Consider the following 21,319-nt stretch of genomic DNA (forward strand, 5'->3'; position numbering starts at 1 on the left):
ATTGCACTTAATTCTAGTTCTGGCTGAATCATTCATGCTAACTCTGACAAGGTTCAAATGGAGCTATTGGGCTTGGCACACCTCAGCTCTCACTCATGGTTGTTTCCTGCAATGATGGAAGAATTCTCAGTTTTTCAAATCTTAATTTAAATTACAAGAATGAAGTAATTAGGATGGAGGAACCATTTGATCTTTCAAAACCAGGCAAAGTGTTGTAACAAGCTAATTTCTTTTAATTTCAAATGCTTCTTGGTTGTGTCCTGAAATAATATACTGAGATATTTTTTCCCTTAACACTGGAGAGCACACTCTCACATTATCTATTGAAAATAGGGCATAAGAAGTCCCCAAATTAGCTGACCTAATAAAGAATTATCATTTTACCATACAAAACCTTTCTTACATATATCCTTATACTATGACAACTACCACAGGGCCTCCTGAAATCACAGAGAACTTGTGATTTTATCATATACTATTACCATGTCCAATCCTTTCAAAAAGTTGGTGCCTAGTCTGGTATTCAAAACTGCTTTTAGCTTTCTGTTCCAACCTGCCTGATTTTCTTAATCATAGTTTTCTGTCTTTCAAACTGACATTTGGTTTTCTTAAAAAACCTCTTGATTCAGAAATTTGCTTCCTGATGAAGATGAGAACTTAAAAGGATGTGTTTGCAATTGGTAAAAACCTCATCTTCATTGCAGGAAGATGAAAGAGAACGTTAGGAGAAAAAAAGTCTGAAACAGCAATGTGTACTTGGAATGCAAGTAGTTAGCTAACACTTCTTCTTGGATAGAAAATGGGAGGGAAATGTACTTTAGTGAATTACCAAATGTATGAATCCTATAGCTGGTTGCTTTGCTCTGCAGACACAGCCACAGCAGTTGGGCTGTTCTGCTGCTGGGTGCCTGCAGCACAGGATCAATAGAAATGGGCCACCTGGTTGTCAGCTGGATAAGCAGAGAGTCAATCCACTGATTTGCCACTCAATGTCAGTTCAAGCTTTGTCAGAGAAAAGGGTGCAGCCTTTGGCTTTGAGTTGCAACCCACGTTTAAAATTTTGACTGTAGGAATTTTGTGTATAGCACAGCAGTTTTAAAATATATGGCTACTTAGTTATTGCCATTGTTTTGGTTGGTAAAAGCTATAATAAGTAAAGCCACTGGGCTTGCCCAGCCAAAAACATTAGAATTCTTGTGCTGCAACCAGTTTAATGAACTGTTTCTGTTTCTCTTATCTGTTCTGCTGCAGAGCCTTTTAGTGCTTCTGTCTGGGTGATGATGTTTGTAATGCTTCTCATCGTGTCTGCCATGGCTGTCTTTATATTTGAGTACTTTAGTCCTGTAGGATATAACAGGAACTTAGCACAAGGGAGAGGTAAGCTTTGCATTTTACACAACCCTAAAGCTGTAAAAAAATGTACTGTATTTCTCATCCCTTGCCCTTCATCTTTGAAAAGAAATGTAACATAGGAAGAAAACAGTAAAAGCAGCTATGAAATTGTTTCCTCTTAATTTAAAATGTGATTTCATGAGGACTTGTATGCTTACAGTGTATCCTAATTCATTGGAACAAAGACATGTAGAAAGGTAAGTGATATCACAGTTGTATTCAGGCAGTGTTTGGTTACTCTATCAGCTGTAGAGTGTCAGCTTGAAAAAGTGTTGCAATAATTTCTATAGACTTCTGACTTCATGGTTAGTTCAGAGATCATGATCTAAACTGGTGTGGTTTAGTGGGTAATCTGGAAAAACAGCAGGTACATTGTATGCAGCTTTATACAGTCCCTATACAAATTCTAATGAGCTCAGCCTTGAAGTGATGGCAGTGGCAGAAGGGCAGCACTTCTTTCTGTGTAGCATCCATGGCTATAGAAACTTAATTTTTAAAATACGCCAGTACAACAAATTTCATACTGAGCTTGTTTTCATCAGTGAAAGCTGCAGTTCCATATTATTAGCACTTTGTCCTGAGAATGAGGATTCCATGTATCGTGGTGCCCTCATCCTTCCCTTTATTTACAGCTCAGAGTGCAGCCTGTTTTTACTTTCTAACTCATCCTTGCCTCGTTGTATAACAAGAGATCTTCCAGCCTGGTGAACAGTTGTGTTACAAACTAATAGTTTCCTCTAGATGATGATTGGTTTGTTCCCTGAAAAAGGGGATTATTGTAATGTTTAGATGATGCTACCATTTCAATAAGATGGTAAATGTGTGACCTCTGTCCAAGGTAAGCCCTCTGTTTTGGAAGACACTGGGGCTAGGCATTCACGAGCTGATTATTTAGTGTACTTGGAGCTGCAAAGGCACTAGACCACCCTAACCTATAATATTATTAATTAAATCTGAGTTTGTAATCAGAATTCTTGCTTAAATGGATAGGGCAGGGAAAGAGGTGATATCACAGGTGTCTGTACCAGAGCTTATTGTATGAATTGGTATTTAATTAAAAAATAGATAGTTATAAAAAAGTCAAATGAGTCACTTTTAGGGGAGGCCTGTTTCTCTCCTTAGAGGATAAACAGTCTAGATGATGAGCAGTGTGTGGTGACTGCACTCTACTTACCTAGAGCTGGGTAAGAACAAACAGCCCTTCCTCTCACAGGGCTCTACAAATACGGCCTTTCAAGGGGTATTAGCCTTGCTAACCCACTTCTGCCACTATGTGGGTAAGAGGGCATTGTGCTGACCACTTCCTGCTTTGGGATGAGCTAAAACCTGACAGAAAACAGAAATCATAAAAATTCCACAAAGATCCAGCTGGGACAGATTTTTGCCTGTAATGCCGGCACAGTTGAAGCCACAGAACTGGTTCTGAATGTATGAGGTGGCCAGAGTCTGGTTCACTCTTAGTGATGTAGCTCCTTTGTGTTGACTTACTGACTTATCCTTGGAGTGCAAAGCTCCTTAAAAGCAGGTGACATATGCACATATTTTGATCTACATGCTTACATAAAATTCAAAAAGCGTAATGTTGGGAGACTGGAGATGATACAAAATAATTTGGGCATGAAAAGTACTAAAACTGCATCACTAGGACTTACACCCACAGTTTTCCATTTTACATACCTGCTAGCACATCAGATGGAAACGGGGCAGGGCTGTGGCACAAACCTTCTCTGCTGCAAGAGACGTATCTGTTGGCATCTCCTCCAAACCTGTGCTTTCCATTTTCTTTTTTAAATTTTTGAAGTAAATGCCACGGAGAAAAACACTGAAACATTTTTACAAATATGGAAATAAATGTCATTACAATAGAAAGCACCAATGGTAAATCTTGTGATTCCATTTGGAGTTCAGTGAATATGTATTGAAATATTTTTTAGCCGTATCTTTATGAGTAATTTGTTGTTACTATGCAGGGTATCTTGCCAAAGCTTAATTTAATGCAATGAAAATAACTGCTCCTTGTAATTACAGATCCCCATGGACCCTCCTTTACCATTGGAAAGGCAGTGTGGTTACTCTGGGGCTTGGTATTCAACAACTCTGTGCCTGTGCAAAACCCCAAAGGGACGACAAGTAAAATCATGGTGTCAGTCTGGGCTTTCTTTGCTGTCATTTTCCTGGCTAGTTATACTGCCAACTTAGCTGCATTCATGATTCAAGAGGAATTTGTTGACCAAGTGACTGGACTGAGTGATAAAAAGGTAAGTCTTCAGCTCAAAAGAGGTCACAGTCCATTCTTCATAATCCTACAAATTTTCACTTTGTGCTAAAAACTCTGAGCAAGGTAATAAACTAAAACTGGATTATTCCATTTGGAGTGTAACCCTTTACTAACAAACCTAAAACCAAAGCATGAAAATATCAGACTGTTTTCAAAGTCTTTGATATGTTTCTTCAAAAGTAAGTGCTTTAATTGGAAAGTACCCTTATTTTGTGACGGAAATAAATTTATGTGTGATTAAAAATAGTGCCTTTACCAATATATAAAAGTTTGAAAAATGAAAAAGTTAATTTGAATGCAGGGAAGGCATATTTTAAATTATTTCAATATAAGTGTGTGGAATATTAATAATACATTAATTGACAAAATATTCAAAATGAGCAGCTACCCAGCAATTATTGGAAGCCAGTAAATACCCCTGAAAAAATGTCTTTTTTTTTTCTATGTAGAGTGCAAGAAAGTGAGATGAAGATTTCAGATTTGAAGTGGTGCCAACATAAATAAGCAAAGAGATATAAGAAAAGTGACGTGTTGTCTGTGGATGTTTGAATGTTTTCCTTGTATAAAATGGCAAGAGTAAACAGGAAAAAAAAAACAACAAACAAAAAGATCAGAAAAGTTGGGGTTTTTTGTTATCACATGGTAGTGCAGAATTCTAATGTGTTTGTGGAAGATGCTTTCCTAAATCCAGAACTTGAGCTTTGAGTAGTAGACTCTGATAGTTCTCTTCCACTCTACTCAAACTGACAAATAATAGATATGCTTATTTTTCATATTGCTCTAGCTTGACTGAAAGCATACTTCCCAGAAAGTTGTACTTTGGAATTTTAATCAATTGTCTTATAAATCAGAAACCTAGCAATTACTTTTCAAATTTATTTTGTGCACCTGCTTAGTAAGAGTGTGTTGTGTTGAGGGACTGAAGTCCATCTGTTGTGATGGAAGTGCACAAATACCTGAAGAAGATGCCATTTTCAAGGTTGTGCCCAGTTTTAAAATGAAACTAAATATTGACATTAAGAAGTAACGTTTAAATACAGTACAGCACAGGGGAGAACTTCACAAGAGATTTATCTCAAAGGACAGAAAATGAAGGAAATTGGTATTCAAAATAAGGCAACAGCTCAGATAGTCTTGTGTCTGTTTTTTGTTTTAACTGCTTTTCATGACCAGCATTTGATTGATTTCCTGAAGTATGAAAGCATGAATTGCAAGCATAGCTAGAGGAAAGATAGATAAAAAGAAAATAAACTTATAGTACTTCTGTTCTCATTAGGTTGTTTTCTTGCAAAAACCTGTGGAAATATGTGAAGACTGTTCAATATTCCTGTATTATTTTAAGATTATATTGTTAGCAAGAGACAGATAAAAGGTATTCTCTTGAGGATTAAAAAAAAATGGGATTTGAGAAGTGTGTTTCTCTTGTTTGTGAGAAAATATAGAGCATTTTCCTGGGAATCCTTGGGTTTGGCAGGGTTTGGCTTGCACCTGGCAGGGCACTAGTGTTCTGGTCTGCTGCTGTGTCCTTCCTGCCCTCTCCCTGCTGCCTGTTTGCCACTCACCCCTGGGCTGGGAAAAAGTCAGAATTAATTCTCTAGCTCTTGGCTAAAAACTTCCTTATTTTTCTCATTTTTTAATTATTTCTGCTAAGTCGGATTTTATTTCCACAAAAAGCAAAATAAAAATAGATAAATACTTGAATCAGAAAATACCATCTGCTTTCTTGTGGTCTTATGATCATTTATTTGATCCATGACCTTTGTTTTTCTTTTACAGTCATTCAAATTTTACCTGAAGCATTTAGAGATAAATCAGGAGAGCCAAGTCTTTTCTGATCAAATTAAACAAGCCAGAAGTCTGGAAAAGAAATTAAATATTTCACAGGATTTTCTTGTCAAACACAGGTTTTGCTGCCTACACACTCCTGAGGTTTTTTTGGATTTTAAAAAATCAAGTAACTAAGGATAGTATATGGGAATAGAATTACATTAAATTATTTTTCTCCCCTCTGCCTTGTTACTGCAACATTGTTAATAGGGGAACAGTTCAGGTTTTGCAACAATTTGACTGTTGTTCAGTACAACACTGATCCTTGCTGCAAGCAAAATGGTAATAGGCAGAGGCCAGTGAGAAGGGACAGAAGAATGGGTAAAGTTAATTTAAACAAGTAATATCTAGTAGTTCAATACTTTTTTGAAAAAACTTCCAGACTGATAAATCCGTTTACTATTTCTCCCTCTCCCCTTTTTCCTACTGCCACAACAGAAGACTCATGTTCTTTTGTCACTGCCCTGTTGTTGATACAATAAAGTATTCCCAATTAGAGATATGGGGTTTCTCAATCCAGCTCCCTGTGTGTCAGACTATGGAGAAGAGAAACCAGGCAACCCAGTTGTCTCTCCAAGCAGTCAGCCCTGGCCCTCAGCATTCAGCATCTTCCCCCTCAGGAAATATGTCCTGCTCCAGCAGTGGGTTCAGCACGTATGGTGAATACATGGTAACATGTTCTTTAACCCTCTTGCCTTCAAGACTTCTTCAAAATGCTGCTAATGAATTTTTGAAGGCCATGTCATCTGTTTGTCACCCTGAAATACACGGCACAGCATGTACTGGAGTTCCTAGGGGTGGGTGTTCATAAACCCGAGTGATTGAGAAGGAGAAGAAAATTATATTTTGACATCTTTTTGTATGTAAAAGATTTTTAAAGCTTTGTGTTCATAAAAAAGGTACAGAAAATTAGTCCAACAGCATCCAGTAAAGCTGCCATTTGTAGCACTTGTTACTTTTGAGACCATTTATGTTGTTTTCATGTACTGAGAGAGAGACAACATTACCAAGGGAGAGGTACCTGCTGTGATTCCTCCACACAGCCATGTTTTCAGAAATGTCTCACTTGCATGTGGTCTAGGGGATTCTCTTCACCCTTAATAGGAACTTAGTTATGCAAAGCTTTCCCTCCCCCCCCCCCCCCTCCTTATTTTTGCAAGATTCTCAGTATTCTTGTAAGATTGGCTTTATATTTTTGTGCAATCAGATGGCACAAATTCCATAGTTTCTTAGAGATTCATCTGTGACAGAGCAGACTGGGGTCAGAAGGCAGCAAGGATGATGGAGTAGTTAGAGTTACCCTCTTACCCCAACCCATCTTTTCATTTCAATGTTAGACCTTTAAGGTGCTTTTTGAGAGTTGTCAGATATAGATAGCAACTGCATTTCAGTAATTCATGAGTATAATAGTTTTGAAATATATTAAACACTAGCTCTGTTTTACAAAGATCAGAAATCAGGTTGTTGGTGTTTTCCATCTAGTAAAAGGAGAAAGCAGAGAATTCAAGTATGGGTGAGTTTTTTTGTCATGCCAAAATAGACAGAATTCACATTAAAATATGTGTTAGCAGAGGGAGAGTATTTACTAATTTCTACTATTTCAGTAATATTTTCAACAGTTCCTTAAATTACTCCAGAGCAGTAACAAATAACTGCTCTGAAGACCAGCCTCTTCAGGCAAGGGTGCAGATTAAGCCAGTATTTAATGCTTGTGAAAGATCACTTTTCTGGCTTTAAAGACATACAGGCATATAGGTAAAACAAAACCAACAGGACTGTTTCCTCAGCTGTCCTGTTTGGGATTCTTAGATCAGTAGGACTGGAGTTTTGTTACCAAGTGCCACAGTTTTAGCAGCTGGCAGAGCACAGGAAAGAAGAAGAACAAATGGATTAATCTTCTGAATAATAGCAGATCACAATTCACAATTATGACTCAAGCAAGGGGCTTGTGCATTCAATTTAAGGATTTTATAATAGATTTTTAAGAAGTCAGCATTTCAGAAAATGTTTAGAAAGAAAATTGTTTCCTAGCAGACATGAAGAATTTTTATTTTCTGTCATGGGGCTGCAGGGAAAATGAGTTAGAGACTTGATGCTTTTTTCTTTCTTGTCTTACGCCTGCTACATAGATCTTTGCTGCAATCATGGAGCCTATGTACTTCTCCAGTACATGTCAGTTCCTAGAATGTAAGTTTAAAATTATTGATGAAAACTTTATACAAGGTAGATACGATTGCACTGTTAGGAAAAAAGATTTTAAACTCTTTCTTTCTCTTTTACAAGTAGTCTGTGAGCAGGCAGTAGTAGCAGACAAGCATTTCCAAAAAATCTCCTTGTGAGTGTTAAAATTTTTTGTTAAGTGCCTTGTGCTAAGAAATTCCAGTCAATGGTTGTTGTTTGGAACTATTTCTCTCCCTGAATTTTCTGTATTTAAATTCTTGATATTAATTATTTAATCACTTGTATTGCTTGTTATGTTTCCTATGGAAGGAAACTTCTAACAACTTAAACTCGTGTGAGTGTTCTTGAAAATGAGACTATTCAGAACCAAATTCTGTTTCTAAATTACCAGAACATGTCACCATGATCCTCCTATTTCCTCAATTCCCCTGCCATAGCCCTGGACAAGGAATTGAGATTGCTAAAGATTCACCACACTTGAACTTCCAAAATGTGTTAGCTGTATGTATGAGCAGCAGCAATTTTTACAGGTCTTGAAATTGACATTGTTCCTTTAATTATTTTTTCCCCAGTTCTGTTGATTGGAAAATTTGATAAATTAGCTGTTGGAAGCCATCTCAATACTTCAGGGATTAATTATCTGTAGGTTCAAATAAAGTTAACAGCAAGCTACATTTAGATTTAAGTGAAGGATTTGTCTCAGTGTCGCATAATAAACATAAAAAGGATATAGCAAATATAGACTAAGAACCATGACTAGTATACAGTGTAATTTTAGTGCACAGGTCAATTAGTATGTGTAAAGTAGGAGCAAAATAATAATTTAAACAGTTAAGCTGTGAAAAGGGAAAATGAGAAAAGTAAGACATCTGTTAGCTAAGCAAATAGAGAAAAAAAGAGTTAATTCCTTTATACTTTGTCAAAATATGCTTAATTAAAGTGAAGCATTTAATTGTAGTTCTGTAACATGAAAATATTGTTGCAGCAATAATTTCACAGTCGAGGTTTGATGGAATTGAAAATACTCCCAGTTTTTGTATAAGCCTATTTGTGTTCTTTTTGCAAATTGGCACTAGATCCTGGGAATTTTTGATGTCCTGAGACCAAACTTTATAAAGAGAAGTATTACATGTGTAGCTCAAAGGAAGCAGCAGCTGTATAAATATTAGCTCTCTTGCAGCACAGGGTATATAGGTCGCTCTTCTGACTTCAACAGTAAAAACAGAGAATATTTTGGCAAGGAATTAATGGGTGACTGCTTTTATCAATGCTCAATTGAATTTCCTCATTAGTTGATAATTTCTCTCATTTGAGTGGCCTTTTTCATTTAATTTTTAAAGAAATGTTTTAACTTAATCCAAAAGGGTCACTTAGTATTTAAAAGGAAATATTGAAAAGGTGGCTATAAAATTTTCAGGTCTGTTAGCAAAAGTTGATATGAGATTATCTGAATAATTTCCAAATCAGAAACCTGAGTGTGCTCTGTGCTACTGCACAGAAATTCCCTGGCTTATCTCTCTGTGCTCATGCAATAGTGATATGGAGGGTAAAATTGTAGAATAAACCTAGATACAATCGAGCAAATGGTTTGTAGCTTTAAATTGTATAAATGAATAGGGACTGGGATTCTAAGTATGGGAGATACAGAAGTCCTTTTCATGGCAAGTGATGCAGTTGCTGAGTCCCTGGGGAAGCTGCAAGAACTTTTATTGACCTCTAGTGGTGGTGGTGGAAGGGAAGCCAGCCCTCACCCTGTCCCTGCCTGCACCCCTCTGGGAAAAGGGCAGCAGGTTCCCTGTCAGGTAGTGCCAATGATCCTTTTGCCTTCCTTGTGTGGGGATCCACAGTGTCCCAGCTGAGATGGAAGTGTGAAGTGACTGTGAGGAAAACACTGTTTTCTTTTGATTCTTGTTTACCAGTGTGTCTGCTTATAGTTTGGGTTCTCTAGGGAGATGTTAGCAGATGAGGAACATCGTCTAGTATGTCTCTACTCCAGTTTCTGTGGTCCTGCCATGTTACAATACATGGGAGAAAGTCAGATTAGATTGGTGAAGTTGAACTGTTTTTACTTTGAATGTAGATGTTTCTGTAACTTCATCCAGTGTTAAGACACAATTCCTGGTATAACAGAGCTGAGTTAAACCACAGCACTTACCCAGGTAAAATCTGAGGCAGCTTATACAAGTCCTGTTTTCTTCAACCTTAAATCTCCCTTCTTCATATTTTGAATACCTGAGACATTTGTTTGTTTCTTTTTCTTTCTAGTTTCAAAGGCCGTATGATTATTCACCTCCTTTTCGGTTTGGAACAGTCCCAAATGGAAGCACAGAGAGGAATATCAGAAATAACTACCCTGATATGCACCTTTACATGACAAAGTATAATCAGAAAGGAGTTGAAGATGCCTTGGTCAGCTTGAAAACTGGGTAAGATTTTTCCATGGGTTTTAAAGAATACTGTAGAATTTGCAGAGACTGAGAAATATTGATCAGTACTTACTGTGATACTGAACAGGCTGATGTCAGGCATGGTGTGCGGTACGTGGCACTGTACAGGTAACAGAAAGAAAAAAAATTGCCCGTGATTTGTATGACTATTTTAAAATTGCAGAGAAGCTTCCATGTCCTATGTACAAGAGATTCAAAGGGCAGAATTAATTTTAGTTCTCAGATTTAAAGAGAGAAGGTACAGATGATCCTGGTTTTGAGTGCGGACTCAACACAGAACATGATGTTTTGTACAGTCCCTCATTATCTTTGCACATTCTCATAGGAATGTGCTTTTGCAGGATGAATTTCTGACAAAGCTTTTTTTCTAGCCAGTGTGCAATTACTTGGTATTTCTTTTCAACATCCCATCCCTTTGGTATGCTTATAGGTCAAGTCTTATATTTTCTTCTCTAATTGTCATGGCCCTGTACATTTACTGTCACATCTGAAGTATTGACTTTGATCTTTGTAAAATCTGTTGAGATTAGATAGTCTCAAATGAACAATCTAATCCTGCTTCTGGAATCTTGGTAAATATTCTGGAAAATATTATTGTCCTTATTCCTTAAGATCAGAGACTTAGACTGGAGTGCCATCCATCTTTTTCTCTCTTTGAAGTAGCCAATTCTGCCTGGCTGGACAGTGAGACTGAATTTTCATTTTTAATCCTCAAAAGGTATGAGAGTGAGACCTTGCTTGTATCAGTGGTCATCTGGGTGACAGGAATGTGTTTGCTCTAATAACTTTTTCTAAATATATAGGCTTGATAATAGCACGTGTGGTTTTTGTTTTATTTTGTTGTTTTTTTTAAAAATATATTAAGTAGATTACAATAATAATAATAATAAAAATAAATAATAATAATAATTTAACAATACGGTTTGTGTAGGTTTGTTTTGAAGCATGAAAGCTAAGCTACTCATAGTGAATTTAAATACATCTGCTCTAATGCCTATTTCAAGGCACATCTCACTGCTATTCTTTATAGTAAAGACAGGACACATTTCTTCCTATATTGAATAAAGCTGTTATATTTTGTCCATTTTGGGGAACTGCCTTTCCTTTTAATTTTTACTCTACTTCTCCCAGACACGTAGGGGATTGTAAAATATTTCTTATGCAAAAAATTCTAAAGAGGGTTCCCTTCTTTAAAAAAAAATCCTTCCTACTGTTCCTGCCTGCACTGTCCCTGTGTTGCTGCCTGGACTCTCTCTGTTGTCATTTTGCAAGGCATTCTCAACTGTCATTTCTCAGACAAGGTTGTCCCATCCTAAGATAGACATGTAACACAATGTGAGAGGAACCACACCCAAGGGCTTCCAAACTGCAGACACAACTCCTTCTCCAACTGAGCTTGTGCAAGTTGTATTTCCTGGGTGACAGCCAAATTGTGCACTAGAGATAGGAGGCTGAATGCTACCATTCCTGCTGTGCATTTTAAAAGAAACAGCCTTAATTTCGGGCATCGTTCTCTTGGATGGAGAGTTTATTTAGGGGAAGTCTATTCCTTGTACTTTTCCAAGTCCATTTGTGCTACTGCAAACCCTGAAAGACTGCTATTAGCTTCAAAATCAGGCTACTTGTCAGACATGAGACGAGGTGGCTACCTGACTGCGGGAGAGTTCAGCACATCTGGGAAAACTCAAACCAGCTGCTCTTGTGTCAGCTGCTTCTCTTCCTCAAAAGCTTTAGTCATTCTGACAGCACAAGCTTTTAATTTTTCATAGATTTTTTTTTTTTTTCCCTGCTGGAATTTCTTTCCTTTTCTAAGTGATTTCTCAGTTTGGACATCTCCAGGTGTCTACCTTGCTCCCCTTGACTGATGTTTCTATAGCAGATGGTACAAATAAGCTGCCATGTGCAACATTTTCTGCATCAGTGCAAGTAACAGCTACATGCAGCTGCACTCCTTAGTATTTTGTCTGATGGCATCTAGAGGAGGATTAAGCAGCATGCCATCAGCTGCTGAAGTTTCCCACAACAGAAGTGTCACTTTGTGTTTGCTCCTATCACGGATTTGGACAATCCAGCAGGAAAGTAGTGTCAAGCAGGCTTACATGTTTTCTGCCTTCAGTTTCTGCAGAGCTAGAGTGGTGCAAGGGCCCAATCATTGTGCTGATTGTGGGCAGTAAACTTGGTTACAGATCAGGCAGCATGATTGTGCCTGCTTTTTGTCTCAGAGTGGTTTCTATCTGGAAAGACGATTTCATTTAGGTGACCAGACCAATCAGGCTCTGTCATTGTTGCTTGTCACTTGCACGGTGAGCCCACCCAGCTTAGCCTTTGTGCTAGGATGTTTGGTGAGGATGTGATGCAGTTCCTGTGGCTGACACTTCAGGGATCTCTGGAGCTAAAAGTGTTCTGAATGAAAGAGATGGGACTGTATAACATGGGACTGTAATAACTCACATTTTCTGTAAGGAGAAGAATAGAAAAGCATGAATAAGTACTTGGTAGTGTGGTACAATTACTTGCTGCCTCTTTTTCTCCAAACAGCATGTTTCACTTTTTCTACAAAATTTTCTGTTCCTCAGTATAAATGTTGCCTCATTTTTTATATACCAGCACTGTATCTTCTTCCTTTCTCCCTTATGAATTATGACCAGATATTTCTCTCTTCCATGTAGTTTGCCCTTTCATCCTTATCTAGACTTGTTCAAGCTTTCACTTTCCCTACTTTACTTGATCCCATGATTTTTAACACATCTTCCCCCACAGACCCAAAGTTGCTGCTACTTTTTTGAGTCTCTCATTCCTCAAACTGCTTCTGCTTCCTAGCAAATACATATTTTCTGTTTTCCTCTTCAGTATTTGTGTGTTCTGCTCACCTTATCACAGCTACTTTTTCTCTATTCATCTTTGTCTTCTGCCATAGCTATTCTGCACTTTTATAGTTTTAATCTTTCTTCATCCTCATCACTGGTAATATAAACCAAGAAATTTTTCTTACATATGGTAAGGCTTGCTGCTTCTGCATAGCTTTTGAAAATTAACTACCTAGTCATTATAAATTCATTGACTTGGGAAGGACTTGAAAATATTTAGTTGATGTTGCGAGTCAAAATAAACAGTACATGAAGAATGTTTGTATAATCTGCATGTAGTTCCAGTCTCACTCTTAAAACCTCTTTTGTTTAATTGAAGACATAAGATTTTGTTCCCTCTAATTTCTCATATATAATGCTTGATTCTAATGTTAAGGAGGAGCAAAAACTGCCAGCAATCAGGCAATGCTTAATGACTGAATAATGCTACACATGTGGCCTCTGATCTAAATAGAATCAAACTATCAAGTAGTCTCTTGTCAGAGTTCAGTCTGGTTATGTTGTATCTCAGACTCTTAAGTCTTTAGATCAGCTTTAATTACCTTTAGCCTCTTGGGATCTTGATTTTTGAAGCCATTGTGTTTAACACATAGTGTTACTGAGTTGAACTGGAAGGAGAGAGTGGAAAGGAGACAAACATAAAGCTTCAGATGCACAGATTTCTCTAAGTTTTCTTTTTTTTGTTGGAGATGTGTTTATGTCCCTTTTCTTATTCTGAAAATAAAGAAACAGCTGGCTTTTTATCTTTCTGAACAGAAATGAAAAACCAGCTGCCTGAGTTGCTGGGAAAAACCTCTAGGGCAGAAATACAGATAGGAATATGTATAAAGTAAATGATGTTGCTGCCTTTATTTTCTGGTGTGGTGAAGGGGCTAGATCTTGTGACGGAGTACTGAGTGTGCACGCATTTGTGTCAGGAAGCCTTGAAGAAACTACCCAGCCCCTTTGTGTTTTCATCTTTGAGAGGTGAAGATAATAGCATTTAAAAAATTGACTTAGAAGGAAAGCATCTGCATTTTCTTTTTAATTATAACAAACAACTTCACTACATGGGTGATATGCTTGGACCTATGTTGTGCAATTAGCATAAAATAAGTTTAAGATCATTCTAGAAAGAAATCAGCTGGGAAATGCTGCAAATCAAAATGGAAATGAGATTTTTGCTTTTGACTGACACTGACATTCTACCTACTCCTTCAGCTGAATCCCCATGGTGGGGCTCATTGCAGCTTACTCATGAAGGTTTGTTGCCATCAATAGTGAAGGTAAATTTACCAGCTATGCTGGCTTTTCCCCTTTGATAAGAAATATTTTTTTCTGAAAATATATTTTAAAACCCATGTAAAGTCTCTGTAATGTCTGCCTCTTGTCAATAGTGTCTTATTTCTGAGATTCATAGGTGTAGTTCTCCGAAAGCCACTGAAACACCCATTTGAACAAGCAGCAGGATTTTCTGTACTGTAATTACAGGTATCAGTTTGCAACCAGGCCTGTTAAAAGGGAGCAAAATTAATGCATCTTGTTATTGAAGTACTACTTAATATGTTTCAAAATGGCTAAATATTGTTTCTCCTTCAATACAGTTTAGTACTGAAAGCAGTCATGATCTTACAAGCTTGTCAAAAGGTACAAAAACATTCCAGTGTTTCTCCCTGAATTTCCTGTGTATAAGGAATCAGCTGAACCACACATGCTGTGCTACCTGCAGGGCTTCAGATTGCTCTTTAGGCAGGTCTGAGCAGCTCAGGAATTCTCCAGAGTTTTTGTTCCTTTTCCTAAATGAATACAGAAATGGCAGTTGTTTTCTGGAGCATTATTCAGATGAGTAAAGTCTGTAAGACATTAGCTAATGTATTCTTGATGGCTGAAGTCCAGCTCTATTAGAGCTGCGGTGGCTCCTCTATGTTCTTTAAATGTTTATTGATCAAATAAAGTTCTAAAAATGCATTTCAAGCATTTCTGCCTACACTGCATTTAATCAGTCTTCATTTCTAGAACACTGTGCCAGAGAGATAGATCCTATTGATTTTGCTTCCTGAAGAGAAAGTCTTTGAATAGGAAGCAGTTAATTATTGTGTTAAGTTTAGAGTGCTTGTTTTAGGTTTGTTTGTCTCTGCCTCGTTATATTTTTCCAGAAGAGGTTATAGCTAAAGAATACTATCTTTTTGCAAGCAAGACAACCTTACCTCTTTTAATTCTTCAGTGTGTGTTGTGTCAGCTTGTAGCTGGTCAGTTTACCTGTAGTGTTTCTCTGTCTGAGTCCTCTGCTGCTGCAAAACTGTCAAGAGGAGAAAAAGCAATGGCAATAAACTGGAAATGCAATTCTTTGATTTTATTTCAGCTTGATTGCAAAAAGCTGAGATTATCCCTTGTTTCAAGGAAAATGCAGTCATGAATCCCTCTTGTTGCACAGGTGAGCAGCCCCTTCCCATACAGCTGCAGGACCCCTTGCTGCTCTGAGCTCTTTCCAGGTTTTATGTACAGCCACAGCTGAGACTCCATGTTCAAAGATTGGATGCTAAAGTTTTCTTGGGACTCCGTCTGCCTTCCTGTTGAAGACTGTACTGTGGTAGTTTAGACACACCAAGGCTAATACCTTATTCCCTCTTTGGCCGGGGCACACTGGTGGAAATCCGAATCCTGGGAAGGCAGGGAGAGCGATGGCATTGCTGCCTGGCTGGGGCCTGGCTGGGCTGGTCCCACCTGCAGCAGGTGAGCAGATCTGAGCTGTCCCCAGGGAGATACTTTTGGCCTGCAGGTGTGCCCTGAGCTGCTGGTCGCTTGGCTAGGAACATGTGATGATTCTATTGCCCAGCATTTTTAAATGTCAAATAATGATGCTAGAAGAACCCCCTGAAAGTATCTAACTGAGAACCGTGACACCAGAAGCTATTTCCTCCCCACAGACACATTCTCCCATGTAAAAAACCCAATACAATTGTTAATTGTTTTTAATAATTCCATGGTACTAAGCAGAGAAAGCACAAGAAAAGACCCTAGAAAGATCTGATGCCCTTTTAACCCTCAGTTTCTACATTAATTGGCCTGAATTAATTATTATTTCTTTTGGTGCTTATAAATTGTACCCAATTTGCAGCTTTGCATACATTGTTATTTGCTGAGCAGACACAGACTGGTGAGAGGCTGTGCTGGCAGCTTGTGCAGTGTGGCACAGGCATAACCAGGAGGCAACCATCTCTGCTCCTGTCAGCTGGAACACAATTCAGATTGTGCCCAGCAGGTCCTTCTGTTAATTAGGTCTGTCAATTAAAGTGGTGGTGTGCATAAAGTGAAAAAAAACAAAACAAACTTGTCTCTTAGGCAGCCAGCTGACATCTCCACTTAGATGCAAAAACCAATTTCAATATCTTTTGTAGTAGTTTCAATGTATATTTTATAGAAAAATTGGCATTGGAAATTTTCATCAGAGGAAAAACTCTCTAGTTTTTATTCTTTCTGTGGTCCTTACCTTTTCACCTTAAAACAGGGGGGAAAGCTATGAGAGAAATTACTGCTTGAAAGAAAAATTATATACTTTAATTTTTCATAAAAAGCACAAGGTCTTCATCATTCTTCTAGGCAGGTAATAACAGCTTGCAACCAGCACTCAAATAAATGTTCAGCAGACATAAATTTTTTAACTTTTAATCTAGTGGCTCTGTGTTTTTCTACCATTTCTGATTGACAACACCTTACAGTATTTGTAATTGAGATTATTTGCTCTTTTCTTAGACTTTTAATATTATAATACATATAGCAGTTATTCTACCAAATCTTTAGGAAATTGCCAGGGATGGTTAACTCTGAAGTGCGTTTGAGGGAGAAAGGGAAAGGTGGATGGGCAGCATGAGATATCTGTAGTCTGTAATAATGTATTGCTCACAGCCCTCCTGGATCCCTGGTATGATGCATAAAGACAGAAACTGTGCTGGAGACAGCTTTAGCACAAGCACCCCTTTATGCAACTGAATTTTAAAGCCATGTATCAAATTCTTAATATCCAGCTATCATTATATGAACTGGATGTTTTCCTGCTTTCTCATGGCCTGCTCATCAAAGCAAGTCTCTGTTCTGAGCCTGCTTGGGTTTCATGTTTTCCACAAGCTTCAAAACAAGATTAAAGAATGAAATGCAGCAACTGAAATAAGATTTTAGGTGGGTTACCCTTTCTCCAGTCACACTTCTAAGATGTCACTGAAACTGCAGCCTGTAGTTGAAGTGCATACTGATCTTAATGTAGAGGGAATGATATTCTCTTTAAAATCGTCTTTCAAAGTGTGAAAGCCTTAGTCATCTTTTGGGATCCTAAAAGTTCACCAGTTTAAACTACTGAATCTGAAGCTTGTTTATTCAAATGTGATTGGGAAAATAATTTCCTGAGTCTCCATCTGCCATTACTACAACAAAGCTTGTAATCTAAAACAGGAATTAGCATGGAGTGATTAATCCAATTTGTATTTCTAAATGTTGTTTTGTTAAGGAGAAATGTTTAAGAAAATTACTGTCCATATTTTTGTCAGATCTATAGGATATTAATTTAAAAGATTTTTGTCAGATCCTGAAAGGGCAAATTATTGTGCTGGATGATAATTCCTTTAAGGGGGTGGTAAATCCAAAATGTGAATTTGTGACATAAGATGATAAATGAATATTTCATATAATTCATTGTCATTTTTACTTACAAGTAATGGTTGGTAATATAAAATAGCTTAGAGGACTGATTTAACTAGCTTCTGGATTGCTCTATTTCTGTGCAAAGGCACCTGCTAGACCATTTTTCTGGATGTAACTTCTGGACATTTTTGATGGCTGACACTTAGAAGCATCCATTTCTGCAACTGGTCTGAAAGACAAAGTAAAAAAATCCACAGAGCTGTGAGACAGGACCTTGGGGACTCCTCAGAAAAAAGCTGAACGGAACTTTAATTTCCTCAGTCAAATGATATCTGAAATGGAGCTGGACTACATCTGAAGCACTGTTCGATTTCAGGCAACTTTTGTGGTAAATTGCATACAGAGGATCATACTTTATGCTTGCATACTTTTTACCTTGTAGCTGGAGTGGAAATAGGGATGTAATATACTTTCAGGCACTGTTTTTCTGTAGTGCTCTTTAGTGCTGACAAGTGGAAATAATCACAGATGTGGACCAGTGAATATTTTTTTGGTTATGTGAAAGTGTACATCAGTAGGTTTCTCCTCTCTCTCTTAGTGTGTCTCTCCCCTCCCTGTTTGGCACCTGACCTTGGTAAAGTTCCCTCGTGACGGACAGAATTGTAAATATCAAAATTAAAACAAACTCAGAAAGAAAGCACATGTGAATAATTTGGCATGTGTTAAACACGGGGCTTAACAGAATCTGTACTTCATGCAACATCCATTCACCTAAAGCCAAGGTATGATACTCAAGGACAATAGCATCCATACATGCCTTGTTTTTTGTATTTCTCCTTAAGCATCTCTTGTTTGCTAGTGTCACATTTTATTGGGACCCAAGTCTAAGCTGGTGAGGATCTGCTGCCCCTGGATAGGTACCCATGTGTGAGGGGGTGAGGGCTGGGGGGAAGTGGAGCGAGTGGCCACAGGGCTGGTTCTTTGTTGTCTTGTTAGGCCCAAATCATGACACTTCATACCTCAATATTTTCAAGTTATCTATAAACAGAAGCAGACATTATCATGTCCTTTTGTCACATTTTCAGGGATTTATTCATGGCTATCAGATAAATGTGCTGCTTTCTCTGTTTTTCTGCTGTTCAGCTGATCCATAGCAACTTGCCTCCAGGAAAGAAAAATAGGCTTATAGCAATTTGTTTCTAGTTCATTTACTCAGTATCTGAGTGGTCTTCTGACTTTTTTGCATCTATGCTCCTATTTTTTAGGTAATGCAATTATCTGTCTAATGTCTTTAAATATTGTAAAGTACCTGGACATAAAATGAACAGGTGAAAGCTATGTCCCATCTAACCCCATTTCTTTTGAGAAGAAACTATTCTCAGTTTTTATATTAATTTGATTTGGGGATGAGACCAAGTTCTTAGTGAAATGTGATAAATTTCTCCTTCATTATGCTATTGTAACTGGGACAAAATCTTTAATCTAAAAATATATTCCCCCTACTTGACTTTTCAAATTTTGTGTTTTGATAAACTGGTGCTTTGCAAGTACTTCATTACTTGGCTTGTGAGACTTGAAGTGGGACACTATTCCATTGCATAAATTAATCATGAAGGCACATCAGATTTTCCATGATTTTGTTGCTAAGGGAAATGTTATAGGGACTGGGAAGGAGGGTGGACAGAGGTGGTGAATGAGAGCTCCTGGGAGGGAGGGATGTGAATATGCCCGTTCAGGCAACCATAGCCAAGTGATGCAGGAAGGTTCATAGTGATTTTTCTGGCAGCCTGAGATTGCCCTGACAGGTGAAGTGAAGCCTCCACAATCTCTCCAAGTGGTGTTAATTTCTGTCAGGGTTTGCTCTTTCGCGTTTTGTGTCTATGATTTCTGTGTGAAGATTGAAGTGAGGACAGTTTGAGCCAGGTGAAAAGCTGAAATTCCTTCCCTGCTAATGAGTTCATCATCTAAGGGGGTTAAACTTTGCTAACCTGCCTTGTTGCCGTGGGGATGGCTGTTAAATTCTCCCCTAATGAATTGGCAATGTCAAAATGTCAAGAAATCCATCCAGTGTGTGTGAACTTAAGGTTTGCATGGAGCTATACTCAAATATGTGCTAGAAGATAAAGTCACTGCTGGTGAACTGCCATCAGAGAATCTGAAACATATTTTAGACAAAACTAGGCAAGGGAAACCTTCATGCTAAAGGTTAAATATCTGTTTCTCTTGCTCTGTCAGTATCAAGGTGTCACTGTAGAACACTTTCATTGAAGCCCTGTCTTCAGAGCAACCTTCTTGCCCTTTGATTGCTGTGTGGTTCCACAGTGACCTTTTAGGACTAGATCTCTGGGACATTGTAGTTTTAGAGATGTACAAATGGTGGTTATGCCTCTCACTGTACACTCCTGACATACTTTCTTTTATCTCCTCTGTGTATAAAGAAGGGACAAATTATAAATTATTATATTTTTCAATACATCTGTAAATCTGTACTGTAAACCCATCATATTTTAAAGCCAGTATTTTTGCACTTGCTGCCTTCCTAGTAATAGTATTGATGATCTCCAAAATGTTTAATCCAGCCTTAAGTGGATACCAAATTTTTGCCTGATACCAAATTGTAGATGCTTCTTTAAAGGTCATGTAAGACACCTGTTCTGCAGACTATGAAATATTTTTTTTAAAAAGCAAAAATACTTAAAATTAGAGCTTCCTGTAGAAGATTTTCAAAATCAGTTCTCTCTCTAAAAATCAGGTTTAGGAGAGAAAACCTTACTAGGTAAAAGTGTTTTTGATGATGAAGGAGGTGAAGAGGGGAGGGTAAAGGTGATGTTAAAAAAATTGAGGATTGAACGACTTGTAGTCTGATATTTGTGCTAAAACAGTAATTTCAAATATTGTGCTTTCAAAAGATATGACTGGAGCCTTAGTAAACAGGTATGACACTTGTTATGTAATAATCTTTGTAGTATCTCTTGTATTTATTTACAACCAAAATTGAGGAATATTATATCTTATTTTGATTTACCTAAAGAAATTTTAAACATAGATTGATTTCATGAATTATTTTTCCTCAGAATAAAATGTATATAATTTATAATGAATAAGTATTCTTATATATGTAATTGACCTTTAATTTTTCAGAAAGAGCCCCAGAAGCTGCATATGGGAGTTAAAATGTACTCTTCATCACAAGCTCGTTGTGATGCAGCTTTTTACTGCAAAATGCAATGCAAGCAAATTGCTTTGATTACACACTTTATATATTAGCCTTATCCTGCTTTTGTGTAAGTCAAATCTGTTTTACTAATAATCCACAGCTTTTGTGTGACAGTGAAAAGAACATATTTGGGGTGTTAGAAAACGTGAAGAAATGAGGGTGAGAATTGATTCAGAAGTTAATGTTCTGGATCTGACAGGTGAACACTGCACTGAATGGTACCCACTTTAGCAAGAAATTAATTCTGCTGTAGATATTTTATGTTTGGTTTTACTGCAGTAGTTGAAAACTGGAAAGTGACGTCAGTCATGTTTCAGTTTCTCTGATCCTTGATGGAAACAATATTATTTAATGTGTAGGTTCCAGTGCTTGACAGTAAAACAGAATAACATGAATAAAGAGGATTGCATCGAAGCATCCCTGTCATTTTCTGAGTGCTATGACACAGGTCACAGCAGGACATCCAGTCATTCAAACAGACTGGTTTCTAGTGTGC

General features: G+C 37.6%; 1 protein-coding gene across 1 annotated transcript in view; it reads left to right on the forward strand.

The window, feature by feature from the left end:
* The window catches only part of GRIN2A (glutamate ionotropic receptor NMDA type subunit 2A), a 160,304-nt gene that overhangs the window by 113,650 nt on the left and 25,335 nt on the right, over positions 1–21,319 (forward strand). The window contains exons 8-10 of the mRNA XM_051632502.1: positions 1,252–1,377; positions 3,421–3,650; positions 9,944–10,104. Coding sequence (XP_051488462.1) covers positions 1,252–1,377; positions 3,421–3,650; positions 9,944–10,104 — 517 coding nt within the window. The remainder of the gene's footprint in view (positions 1–1,251; positions 1,378–3,420; positions 3,651–9,943; positions 10,105–21,319) is intronic.

Source organism: Apus apus, chromosome 14 (assembly GCF_020740795.1).
Source record: "Apus apus isolate bApuApu2 chromosome 14, bApuApu2.pri.cur, whole genome shotgun sequence".
NCBI lineage: Eukaryota > Metazoa > Chordata > Aves > Apodiformes > Apodidae > Apus > Apus apus.